Source organism: Microcebus murinus, chromosome 7 (assembly GCF_040939455.1).
Source record: "Microcebus murinus isolate Inina chromosome 7, M.murinus_Inina_mat1.0, whole genome shotgun sequence".
In the NCBI taxonomy this organism is placed as follows: domain Eukaryota; kingdom Metazoa; phylum Chordata; class Mammalia; order Primates; family Cheirogaleidae; genus Microcebus; species Microcebus murinus.
In genome coordinates, this window is record NC_134110.1 from 74,824,113 (window position 1) to 74,838,388 (window position 14,276).

At 35.7% G+C, this 14,276-nt stretch overlaps 1 protein-coding gene across 9 annotated transcripts in view; it reads right to left on the reverse strand.

The window, feature by feature from the left end:
• The window catches only part of RALYL (RALY RNA binding protein like), a 658,122-nt gene that overhangs the window by 42,245 nt on the left and 601,601 nt on the right, over positions 1–14,276 (reverse strand). For all 9 annotated transcript variants that reach the window (XM_076005192.1, XM_012774231.3, XM_076005191.1 and 6 more), the window contains one exon: positions 12,794–12,907. In XM_076005192.1, coding sequence (XP_075861307.1) covers positions 12,794–12,907 — 114 coding nt within the window. The remainder of the gene's footprint in view (positions 1–12,793; positions 12,908–14,276) is intronic.

Below are 14,276 nucleotides of genomic sequence, written 5' to 3' on the forward strand. Positions count from 1 at the left end.
CACTTCATCTGGTCATTTAAACACATTAAGTCATTCTTTCCTCATCTATACCACCTCTGGGGTTTGCTGTGAGAATTAACAGAGCTTATATTTGGGAAATGTCTTGAAAACTATGAAGAACTACATAAATGTGTACTATTATACACACAACAAAAGGATACAGTATACTCTTCATTGTGAATATGTTAAAGTAACAGCAACAACAGTATGCGGGGATCAAGAGGCCAGGTCAGACCAGGGAAGAATGGTGAAAACATCTGTAGGGCTGAGGCTGTTTCAGAAGAGGAAAAGTATTGGTAGATCCAACCAGGGCTAAAAATAATTACTATGGGCACCTAAAAAAGACCTAAACCTAGGCTATTTTTCTTTAAGAGAAGACATTTACTTCATACATTTAGACACAAGCTATATATTCTTGGATGTTTTTCTATCTACTTATTAGCTTCAAATTTCTCCATATGACAACATAAAATCATGCAGTGAGGATGTGAATTCTGCTTTTAAAACTATACTTTTTATCTTCATATGCACGAACAAGTGTACTGATACTGACCGAAGCAAGTATGGTAGCATAAATTCTTCCATTTTCTCTGATATCTATATAAACTTTTAGCATAGAAGTCCTACGAAATGGTTATTGTAAAAACTTAAGCAAGGGTTTTTTTTCCCTAAATATAGAAAATTATCACCCAAATTAAGTAGAGAAAAGTGATTTAAAGAAAAAAAAATTAGTTTAATCTAGAGAAGATGACCTAGGTATCTGGATTAAAATGAAGGCATACTAGGTAAGAGATATAGACCAAAATCACCCTCAATTTAACACTTACCAAGAATTTCTAGGTTTTATTCACCTAATTTTCCTTCCATGCATCATTCATTGCCTTCTGCAATTCTGGACCTTGAACCTAGGCTAACCCACCTACATACCCATGACCAGGATCCACTGAGTAAATGCTGTGATGGGCAGACTAGTTTGAGCACTGAAAAGTTTTGAATCCTCTGATGTGAATCACATCTATTATCACTGAGCCTTTGGACTGCATGGTGGATTTGGCCACTCTGGTTTGGCTTTCCACTCCCTCCTAAGACTGTCTGACCTGACCCCCTCACTTCGTGCCACTCTAGGTCACCATGCTGCTTGTTCAAAATGCCCTGGCTTGTAATACCTGGCGTTGGTACCTCAAGAAACAGAGAGGAATGGAAGTTTGGGATTCTTATTTCACACAGTGAAAAATGCTCTTAATCTTATACTAATAACTTTTCCTGAAGACAAAATTTCTCAATTTTAGGTTATTGTGTTTATCTTTTTGTTATAACACATAAATGGACTTTTGCTTATGAGGACACTATACTGGGAATTCAACTGGTCTGGCATATCCATTTCTTCTCTAACGATTCTGGGTATATTTATTCTCTGAGAACCTTCACTTTTTCACGTTGAAAATAATATATATTTTTTTCTCTAGAAAAAACAATCTCTGGCCATGGAAGCATAGAAGATCCTTAAAGAATTTGTGTAGGACTAGACTTTAAAGATGCATAGCCTGCCTCTGGCTTTATCTACCAATTTGTTTCAGTTATCTTTGGAATTCAAGCTGACTTTCCCAATCTTCCTAGCTGAATACAGTCCCTCTTCCTTTGATCAATCACGGCCTTGATCAAATATTATCTTAAAGCTAGTTCTACTGTTTTTTAAAATTCTTTTTCTCATTAGTGTTTAAGCTTCCTGGGAATTTGAGTTATTGCCTCACGAGGTCATTGTCACACTCAATGACATCTTTGATATCAACCGTGACACAGATCCCTGTCTTTAGTAAACTGAAAAGCACAAGTCAGTTATCAACAATTTGATGTGCTCTGCACCCCTCACTGAATGCCTTGAACATAGAAAAGATATATAGTAGTTAGAAAGGATATAGAATTTGGGATCCATACTTCTGTTTATTACTAATCCTATTAACTGTAGTCTTCTTCTCTAAAAGGTGAGCCTAAAAATATTTCAGAGAGTTATCGTATACTCCAATGTGGAAAAAGATATGAATTAATTGTTTTTAATTGCAAAGATCACATGAATATGTTATCACAAAAGATCAAAATAGTTCTTGAGTTGAATCTATATTGATTACTTGATTGCTCTAGACATATTTTCTATGTCAAAATCATTCATCACTACTGATCATAAGAATCATGCATTATAAAGATAATTTTGGATTTTGATTTTGATATGGACTTTCTATTTCTATGTTTAGATAGACATAGTATATTAAGTCACTCAGTTTTTTATACTAACATAAAACATGCATGTAATTCCTCTGATGGTGTATTTCAAAGGCAGTGGTGTATTAACACAGTTCAATGAAAAAAACCCTATAAATTATCTTCCTTCATCCAATCATTAGCTTGAAAGCTAAATGCTTGGAAGGCATTATTTGGGTTGAGAAACAAAAAGCTTTAATTATAATGGTAATTGATTCACAAGAGTTAACAGAACTACAACAAGCCTGTCCTTTAGTAATCTGTATTCAGCATAGACTTTTGCCATTATCTCAATGGGAAATGTTATAATCACTAAACAATGATAGATTCTATGCATAAAATCCCACACGAAAGCTCATCTTGTTTATTAAACTGTTGGCTCACAGTTTAACAATCAGTTTGGATTCAGTAATTAACTTGTTGAAACAGAAAGAAATGAAGCAACTTGTTCTATTTTCTATGAATAATTTTCTAATTTTGCTTCTCTTAGAAATGAATAACATTGTTTAGTTTATTCTCAACTTTATAATATTCTCTTTGTGTAACTATTTTTCTAGTTATCATTCTTACTTTTTATCGTGAATGAGTGTGAGTGTACGTGTGTGTTTGTGCATTTATATTTCTGCCACTAAAATTTCTTTGGGGCAGAAACATTTTTATTCATCTTTATTTACCTGGTGGCTAACTGAGAGCCCTATACAAAAATCAAGTGTTTGCTGAATATATTCATGAATTGTTGTGGAATCAAATAATGAAAATAAATGTCTCGGTGTCAAATTCTTTTCATAGAGTCAAGGTGACAATTGAATTTGGCACTTTGGTACCAAAAATATAAATCCAAATGGAAGTTAAATAACAAAAAACACCTTACTACATTCTACTGACAGCCCCTCAGCATGAAGTCTAAGTGAAATGTAGGGTCTAAGATTTTCTTAAAAGAAAATTGTTCATGTAACATTGACAAGTCATCAAGTGAAAAATAAAATGTGAAGACTTCAAGTGCTTATGGGAGGAGGGCTGCCTTTTAACTCTGGCATCTCTTGGAGTCTCTGTTGGCTTCTTTAAGTCAGAGTCATGGATGACTATAACATTTCTTTTTTGAGTAGAGAAGCGAGTTAGTACTAGATTGTTTAAAAAGAGTGAATTAGGAGCCAAAAGCCAGCAGTTTATGCCTAAAGGATATCTAATATTTAATATTACCTAAATTATTACCTGATATTACCTATAATATTTAATATTACCTAAACATGGATTACAAAAAAATGATTTGTAATGGCTGCATGTTAATGAGTGCTTATGAAGTTCTGACTGTGTAACAGTGTAACATTCATTAATCTTAGTTTTTGTTATTGTTTTTTTTTTTTGAGACAGGGTCTCATTCTGTTGCCTGGCTAGAGTGCAGTGGTGTCATCATAGCTCACTGAAACCTCAAACTCCTGGGCTCAAGCAATTCTCTTGCCTCAGCCTCCTGAGTAGCGGGGACTACAGGTGCATGTCACCATGCCTAACTAATTTTTTTTTATTTTTTGTAGAGACAAGGGTCTCATTATGTTGCTCAGGCTGATCTTGAACTTCTAGCCTCAAATGATCCTTCCATCTCAGCCTCCTACAGAGCTAGGATTATAGGCATGAGCCACTGAACCTGGCCTAATTTTAGTTCTTGAAATATACTGCAGTGTAGACTTATCTATCATTTTACACATGGGGAAACTGAGGCATTAATAGGTTAAAGTAAGGTGCTCATGAACACACAGTAATAAGTGCAATAGTTGGAATTCCAATTTAACATTTCTCACTCCATAATCTGGGCTGTTTTCTAATATATCTCTAGAAAAAAAGGCCAAATTTGACACACCAGGCAAATGCTTTGAATCTCTTCAACAATCAGACAATATTAATTTCAGGAATGAAGAAGTCTGTTTAGTTAGGGGCATATGTTCTAGCTAAACAATGACAACCAAAGGAAAAGAAGTATAAATGACAGGTAAGTATTTCTGTTTAAGGGAAAATGCCTAAGGCCGTAAAAAAGCCATCAAAGAAAAATATCAGACATTAAATTTCAATCCTCATGTTCAAATATTTTTTTCTGTGCATCTTATTTGTACTTCAAAAGCTATAGATGCTTCAGAAAACAAGTTGAAATTGTTGGGATTTATGTTCAAAGCATTTTTATTAAATTGAGTTTGCCGCATAGCTATTATCATTAATATAACTATGAAAATTGGTTGAGTTGGCAATTATATTTTTTGACATGCTGGCTTAATTGCAAGATAATTGTTAGCTGAATTGTATTTAGCAGATGGTTGGAAAGAATGTTGATACAAAAACAGTCACAGTATTCATTACAACCAAGCTAGTATCCTGGAATCATTGTTTTCCCATACCAGTATAAACTGTATTTTAAAAAAATTCCATGTCATAACACCTGTATATAGTATAAATTTAATTCAATAATTCCAATAAATGCCACTTAGAAAAATGCAACTTATTTGAACGATATTGGTTTCAATATTCCCCTCAGCTTGACTAAACTTTAGACAGGCTTCTTTCCTGACCACAGACCCCAGACCACCATTTTCTTAGAGCATTTACTTTAGAAAACCTGCAATTGTAAATTCTTTCTCTGCCCATTTGAGATGTAAACCTTCTACAATCTAGACATGTTTTTTCCCAGGCCTAGGAGTCATCCCTGTGACATGTTATTATCAAGGAAGACAGAGCCCCTATCTTCTAATCTCTGTGGGAGAGTAGAGACCTAACTTTAATAAGAACCAATGAGCAGACACAGATTGCCAACTCATATTGACCGACCTTCCTCCTAACATCCTCCTTTTCCAGTAGCTGACTCCAGCATTCAAAAATTCTCCTGCCTTTCCTTTTAGCAGAGTTGAGTTCAATTTCCATCCCCTATTGCAACAGTCTTTCATAAAGCCTTCCTTGCTGATTTTAATCCAGTGCAAGCTCACTTTACAGTAGCTAACTGAGGGATAGCCACAGGAAGCTAGCCAGTAAGCAGTTGGAAAAGTTTTGATCTAATTGCTAAAGACAGCTCAATCTCTTTTCTTTCCCTTATATTTAGCTTCTTTAATAACATTTAATTTTTGTGATCAAATATTTCTACAAGGCTTGTTGTGAAAAACAGCAGTCTTCTGTTCCTACTTGCTCACCATTTTAAGCTCCTTAATGGCTTTCCACTCACTTAGCTGATTCTTTAAATATATGCACTATATCCCTCAATACCATGTTTGTATTGCTACTTCTTGATCAGTTTTACATACCATTTATTGACATTATCCTTAGGACTCAGCTCTTGTTCATACTCACTTCCCATCTCCCTGGAGAGTTATATTGTAAGTTGGATTAGATCAATTTTCAGTTTTTATATAATTTTAACTATGAAAATACTTTGTGTGGCTAAACTATTAGTATAAAATTAATAATTTTTATTTCCTCTAGAATTAAAAATTGCCTTAAGTTTTTTTTTTTTTTTTCAAATTTACTTCTCTATGTACTTCTGCAAATTTACCCATCCTTCTCCCAAGTCACTTTCCCACTCATTAGTTATCTGATCAATTTTCTTGGCTTGAAAATGTCTACCCCAGAGATTTTGAACAGCTCTGATCTGGACTCATTTCTTTCTTTCCAGGTCTCTGGCACAGCTCATCTGCTAGGATCTCCTTTACCTCCATCTTGAGAATTCCCTTTGTCTGTTACCTTTGGATTTCAAGCTTTAGGAAAGCTAATGTTGTTTCTCTTTCTTGGTTTACCTCCTTGTTTTGGTGAAGTAGATTTTCTAGTACTTTTCAGAGAAAGAGTGCATTAAGATTAACAATTAGGAGGCCATTAGGCTCAGATGGCTCCGGTGCCTTAGGTTCCCATGTAAGTAAACTGAAACCCAACTCAGAATGAATGGACATAGCCTAAGAAAACTGAAACTGAAGCTTAACTTGCCAAATAACTTCTAACCTGAGACTTGGCCAATCAGAAACCACCAATTAACCTCTAAAGGGGCTTTCCCACTTTAACCAGTCACATACTTACTTTCTTTGTCTTGCTTCTGAAAACATCTTATAAAATTTTCCCTCTTGCCCCCTTAGTGGAGTCCTGAATCTCTTAGGGTCTGGTGATGCCTGGTTCATGAATTGTCTAATGTTTAAATAAATTCATTAAATGTTGAATGTGTCTAAGTTTATCTTTTAACATGTGATTTTAAGGTAAATTTTTTGATAGCTTGTATATCTGAAAATATCTTTAATCTACCTTCACATTTAATAGTTTGGGTATTAGGTATAGAAATTTAGATTGTAGATAATCTTTCCTCAGAATTTTTAGGGCATGTTTTCATTGCCTTGTAGCATTTAGTATAGCTGCTGAGAGGCCCTATGGCTTTCTGATTCCTATTTTTTTAATATGAAAATTGTTTCCTCTCCCTCTCTTCTCTCTAGCTGTGTACTTATAGAATTTTTTCTTTGTGCCTATGGTCTGAAATATCACCATGACATGCTTTGATGTGCATCTTCTTTTTTTTTTTTTTGAGACAGAGTCTCACTTTGTTGCCCAGGCTAGAGTGAGTGCCGTGGCGTCAGCCTAGCTCACACCAACCTCAAACTCCTGGGCTCAAACAATCCTACTGCCTCAGACTCCTGAGTAGCTGGGACTACAGGCATGTGCCACCATGCCCAGCTAATTTTTTCTATGTATTTTTAGTTGGCCAATTAATTTCTTTCTATTTATAGTAGAGACGGTGTCTCGCTCTTGCTCAGGCTGGTTTTGAACTCCTGACCTTGAGCAATCCGCCCCCCTCGGCCTCCCAGAGAACTAGGATTACAGGCGTGAGCCACCATGCCCGGCCAGATGTGCATCTTCACGCATTGTTCCAGACCCTTGGTGGAACTTTTCAATCTGTTTAACTCTATCCTTCAAATTTTTGCTATATTTTTCCTGCAAAAAAAATTTTTTTTAGATGATCTTTCCCCTCTTTCTGTCTGGAACCTTGTTATTCATCTTGTAATTTTCACATCTTCCCCTACCTAGTTTCCATCTCTATTTTCTTCCATATTTTCTGGGGGAGTTTTCCAATTTTGTCTTCTAATCCTTGTATTATTTATTTGTGCTATCATAAGTTAATTTCTAAATCTTCTATCTTCCCTCTAAATACTCAATTTTATAGTTTTGTGGTTTTATTTCATAAATATAGTGTCTTCTTATTTCTCTAAGGGTCCAAACAGTATTTGGTTTTCTTGGGGGAGGTTGTTTTTTCTTTTTGAAGTTTTATTCTTCCTATACAATCTCTGTTTTCTCTTATTTTTTTCTTTCCCTTTTTTATTTGCTTTTAATGTTAAATATGTTTTCTTTTGTCTGGTGATTCTTACTTGTTCATATTAATAGTAGGGCATTAAAATACTGATTGGCAGCTTTACAAGTATAGAGGGATACTGCTTCTGTAGGGTAATCTGGTTACCTGGTAACCATTTCCTTAGGGACCTCATGTCAGCATCTTTATGTCTATCCTCTTGGGCTGCTCTTCCCAACTGAAGACTCTTCTAGCGTCCTGCTAGTGCTCTGGCAGCATAGTGGGGAGAAGAAACTTGGCATTTCTACAGTAATTGTGTCAACTTTTACCTCTCCCCCTGCTTTCAACTGCTTTCAAATTTGCTTGTTGCCTACCAACCCTTAGATTCACCGTTTCAGCTTTTCTAGAGGAAACTTCTCCAGCCTCTGCCAAAGTGATGCAGGGATAATTGTGAATGGGGACATAGGAATCTGTTTTCTAAGCAGACTTTCAACCACTTATACTCACTTTTTCCAGAGGAATACAATGCCTTGAATTCTCAGTCTTTTGGGAGTTTGTGGTTAAAATTGGACTTAGATTTCTAGGTTGTGCTAAGATTTCTACGTTATCCATCTGCTGTCCAGCTTCTAAAATGTTGTGCCCATTTTCTCTAGGCCCAGATGTTTTCATTTGGTAGAATCTTATCCTTATTTTAATGCAGTTTCAGGAGGGAGCAAAGCTTAATTTATGTGTTTAATCCATTGTCTGTAACCAGAAGCATTGCCAATTCAATCTGAAGTGTTTATGATAACAGTAAGGTATTCAGAACAGAAATAGTAGTCATGTTGTACACTGTAGTAGTCAGATCATATCTGGAGCAAATTTTTCTACTCTGAGTGCCATAATCTGTGCTGACAAACTATAGAATGACCACAGAAGAAAAGAGATGACAATGGTTCGAGATGCAAAACAAGTTACATGAAAAGCAGCTGAAGGACTTGATGTTTCTCTAGAAAAAGAAAAAAAAGGTGGGGCTTCAAAGATGCTATTACTAAAATTTGAGTATAGCTAAGGTGAATATCTGTGAGCCACTTAACATCGACTCTTGGTTCAAAGGTTCTGGAGGGATGAAAATGTTAGAGCTCTCTTTAAATATTTAATTGACTGCTACATCACAAGGGAATAGACAGTAAGCTTGGTTTCAGAGGACATAAAAAGGATAACTGAACCAAGTGGAAGCAAAATACATTTGGTTCAGTGTAAGGAGAACACACAATAGAAGTCTCAGACACAAATATGAACAGGGACCAAGTTACAACATAAATGTGTGAACTGGCTGCATAAAGATTAGCAACTGAAAAGTGCATGCCACTTATAGATTGAGTAACAGTATCAGAAAGTTCAAATTTTCCAAAAGAAGTCATGTATTTTTATATTTATGCATAATTTTTCAATTTTTAGAGATTAACTTAATTAAAAAAATTTCATGTCTTATTCCAAACATACGGGCAGAATGGATTTATGTTATGAGACTCCAGTTTGTGACTTGTCACATGCTTAGTTAGGTCTAACATTTCAATGTTATCACTGGGATTGTCCCAGCAAGACTGACTGATCGTGTCAGGCATACCAGTGACAATATAGATGACCTGCATAATGTTTAATTGCTTTTTCACTTCAGAAAGTCTATGCTTGAAATTTAATTTTTTAAAAATATAGTTACCCATGGAATAATTGTGCCTGTTGTATGATACCCAGTCTTTACTTTTCCTTCTGATGCCTATCACTCTTTTGGGTCATTTAACATTACTGTGCACACTATATTTGCTATGTGTATGTGGCAATGAATGTATATGGGGCTCTTTTAAAAGAATCATCTAGGAAGCACAGTTTTAGGTTCAACGGATTTTAAGTGTTATTTTTTATTTTCTATAACCTACATAGTCACTGTATCCCCAAAGCAGTTGTGTTATTTCAGTAGAAAAAATAAAATATGCATGGTTGAATCACAGTAATCATAATTTTAAAAGCTGGAGCCTTTGTATGAGGCCATAATTCATTCCTCTAGTTTACATTTAAGAGTCTTGAGACCTGAAGAATTTAAATGACTACCTAAGTCATACCTGGTGCATAGTATATGGTACTCGGTAAAGTTAGGGGAGGGAAGACATGATCTCGTTTATAGGAAATTTACAATAGGAAATAAAGAGACAGGACCCAACACACACACACGCCTATTAGAAGCAACTTAAGGCATAGAGAATCCAAATTAATGTAATTATATTTCATTGCGATTACTACTGAGAGCTTAGGAATTCATGCCAAAGAAAAAAAGCAAAAAAATGATAGGATGAAACTTGAACTCAGGATATGTTCTCATGTTGTGTGGCATGTCCCATGTTTTGTTCCTAATCTTCCATCTCCTTCCTGCCACTACTTCTATGCTGGAATTTTTCATTATCAAATAACTAATAGTGAACGGAAATGAGAGATGTATAAAACAGTAATAATGAAGAGTAAATGCTAGTTACCAAATTAGCTTTCAACTAATAAAGCATAAAAATGAGTGCCCTCTGAAATTTAATAAGGAGGCATTGAGTATTTTTTCATAAATTTTAATGTACTTCACTCTACTTTCCATAATGTAGTATTAATTCTTTCCATACAACCCTGATTTTATAAAGAAAGTATAGAAAAATATAGAAATGATCATCTTTTATGTCCATAAATATAGATACTATTCAGGAAACAATTACTAGGAGAATGAAGTTATATATTAAATAAATTCATTTTCTTGATAATATGTTAAAGTAAGAAAGACATAAATATCAAAGGACTAAGTCTATCGCATTTTAACAGCAACTGTCTCATGACTAGAAAAGTTTAAACATGAGCAAAAAAGAGTGACATCTTTTCATGAGAAGATGCAAGCTTTGGATTTTAGTGTTACGTTTATAGATAATGTAACAAGATGATATATGGAAGGTATTATTCATTGCAGGAAACTGAAAAGTATAATATGATGGAATAAGGATCACATTTTTCTCTTTGAGGTGATTTATATTTAAATGAGTTCTCCATAATCCTTTAAACTGAAGTGCAAATTGGTTATCAAAGTCCTTTGCTGTAAGGGTTGTTTTACATAATAATGAATTTCACAGAAGTTCCTCAAAGGGAAATATTGACTTAGGCAACATCATAGGATATTTCAGTTACAGCAGCACTTTAGATTAGTGCCATAGACAGCATATAAAAACTTTCTAAAATCTGAATTTATTTATTAAGAAGTATAGGCTTTGTACCTTTTCTGAATATAAAATACATTTGTAATAGAAATGATTCCATTTTAGTCTGTCATTTCTCATCTACATTAACCTTACAAAGTGTTAGGATGTACTATGTGCTTGGTACATGGCTTGTGTTTTTTAAAAATGGGCTGTAGGAAAGTAGTAGGACATGTTCATGTGCTTATATATGTGTTTGCTGCTACCAACCCCTGCTAGCTGCAAGTATTAAGTCTTTAACTCTTTGCTACGTAATCTGCATGTGCTACTTTATTAATTTCTCAGAATGTGAGGTAGACATTATTATCCTCATTTTAAAAGTCAGAAAACTGTGTATGTGGTATGCGAGGATATGAACCAGACTTCATTTCTCTCATCCGTTCTGCTATACCCCTACCTCACATCTGCGTCCTGCTCCTTCTTGAGCCCTAGATAACTCACCACCAGAAGATGAGTCCTCACCCCAGTGGTAAGAGTCAACAAGTCTCCCGTCTGTTGAAGCTCAGGGGCTCAAAGTCTCAATGGGCTCTCTTCAGTTAGGGGTTAACCTGGGCAGCTTCACACCAGAGAAACGCTAGCCCCAGGCTCTGGGGAGAACCTGAGTTTGAGGCTATAAATTGGACAGGGCACTGGATTCACTTACAAGATCTGGGTTTAAGACCCAGGACTATCACTAGCTAGATATGTGGCTATCGAAAAATCAATTTTCCTTCCTGAGCCTTTGTTCTCTCATCTGTAAAATGAGGAGGTTGGATTTATCAATGGCTTTCCAATTGTATTGTTTATTTATTTTTTAAGGGAAAATCTTCCAGCAAATTAAATCTTATGCTGGATTCCTGTATTTAAAACAGATACCGGTAGAGCTACATTGGTCAGAGCAAGGGCTGGGTTTGGAGGAGGCATGAATTTATCTATCTATAGGGTCTGCCCCAACCCTCACCTCAACTCCAAGGAGGCCTCTGAGACATCTAAGGCCTTAAAGAACAGAGTTTTCAAAATACGGCCTAGCTCTAAATTTATATCAGTTCTCATATTCTTTTTTTTTTTTTTTTTGAGACAGAGTCTCACTCTCTTGCCCAGGCTAGAGTGCTGTGGCATCAGCCTAGCTCACAGCAACCTCAAACTCCTGGGCTCAAGCAATCCTCCTGCTTCAGCCTCCCAGGTAGCTGGGCCTATAGGCACGTGCCACCATGCCCGACTAATTTTTTCTATTTTTAGTAGAGATTGGGTCTTGCTCTTGCTCAGGCTGGTCTTGAACTCCTGAGCTCAAGCAATCCTCCCGCTTCAGCCTCCCAAAGTGCTAGGATTACAGGCGTGAGCCACCGCGCCTGGCCACTTCTCATATTCTATGATTTAAAAAATACCTGTCGCCATATGGAAAGAGCATTAGAATTGTATTACAGTGAGGCTGGCTCAGGTCTGATAATTCAAAGGAGAGAGGCCATTAGGTTGTAGAGAATATAATCAAATATCCTGGCCTGTGGGTGGCCAGGGGCATGCTGTTGGTCTTGAAGTTCCCCAAATTGTGTACCAAAATTTTGTAACGGCAGAAGTTGGGCACTCTAATAATAATTTTTGAAACCTGTTAAATTTTGCTGCAGCTAATTTTACCAAATATGAATATTATTTTAGCATGATAGCATTATTCCATAAATTGATTTTATTTTCTGAAAGGTTAACATGATATTGAGACATTAACTTTCAATTGTGATTCAACTATTACTATTACTGGTTATTCCACAAAATACTTACTTTTGTTTTTTTTTTAGTATGAATCTTAGAAAAATTGGTTCATGTTCTCTGTAAGTAAAGAAATCACATTCCATCGTTGCAACTCTCGGCTTAAAGACTGCATTCACATATCTGTGTTAATCTCTATTAAACTCATCCAGTCTCTCTGGCCCTGTACTGTCTCAGTGATTGACAATGTTCCATGGGTTTAATTTCGACCTGTCTGTGGCTACAGGTCCTTTTCACTTACCTGCCTCCGCCTTCTGCTGCTTCTCAATCTTGTCCAGGCGCCCTAGCAAGGAGTCAATTTTAGTTTTGATCTGGGTTAATTCTTTCTTGATTGTCTGTAACTCATCTGATTTCACTGGAAGGGGAAAGGAGAAAGAAAACAACAGAACATCAAATGCACCAGGACTCATGCTGGACACAACTCACAGACACCTTGTGTTTTCTCAAGGCTGTGTCAGATCATATAGGATACTTTTCAACTGTATTAGCTTCTCATCACTTCCAGTGATCCTGGAATAGTGGGTGATGCTGCCAAATACAAATGGGAATTCTCAGTGACATGAGCACTTGATACTAAATCTTTTGACTGAAGGTTATGCAAAGGCATAACAGAGTCGAGAAACATTTTATAAAATATAATAAATAATGCTCAATTCAGTTTGGGTAAGTAGAGTAAATCTGCAATGTAAGATGGATTCAGATTAAGAAATAATTAAATCATGACAGGTATGTTAATGCTACTTTGAGGCACTATATTATAATATGTATTCCAGCAGTCATTTGTATTTAATCCATCTCCTTGGGGGTTGATTGAAATCAGGACATAAATAGTATTTATCCTTTAAAGAAAAATGTCTTAGATGCTAGAGCAGTCTTTCCAGCTCTCTCCAACTTGCTACTTCTGTAACTTACTTTTTTTTAAAATTTATTTTATTTTATCATATTATGGGGGTACAAATATTGTTAGGGTTACATATATTGTTCCTGCCATTCCTCCCCCCCCCCCCCGCCTTACGAAAACATCAAGCGTGTCCTCCACCTGGTGGTAGGACATACTTTTCTTACTTTCTAAAAATATTGAAGCAATGAGTTGTACATGCCTATCTTTAGGTCCTGGGGCTCTTGATGGAAAGGAAATTCACTGAAGTTCTCATTGATATTTTCAATAATAGTGGTTTTCATTCTACATTTTCAGTGTTTATTATGGTTTCAAAGAAAAAAATAGGGACTAACATAAGATTGACAGCTTTTCCTTTTGCCAAGTATTATATGAATGCTAAAAACAACAACAAAAAACATGCCACTACCAACTAGAATAAACATTTTATAAGGACAAGGGCCTGGGGAAAGGGCAATCTAATATTTAAAGAACAATTCTTTAAAATGAAAGATGTCTATATTTATGAAAAGTTTATTGCACTGTCCTTATTTTATTTTCCTGAGAACCACTGGAAATTTTGGCAGGAATCCACAATAATCAGAGATGGAGGATTTTAAAGCTATCACTATACAACGGCTGCACCTGCCTCTGAGATTTCATTTGGTGGGTTGTTAGTATTCATGCCTCAGTCAAAAGCTGAGGCTCAAGATCTTTTTTTAAAATTATTTTTATTTATTTATTTATTTGTTTTTTTATTTTAGCGTATTATGGGGGTACAAGTGTTAAGGTTACATATATTGCCCATGCACCCCCACCCCCCTCAAGTAAGAGCTTCAAGCGTGTC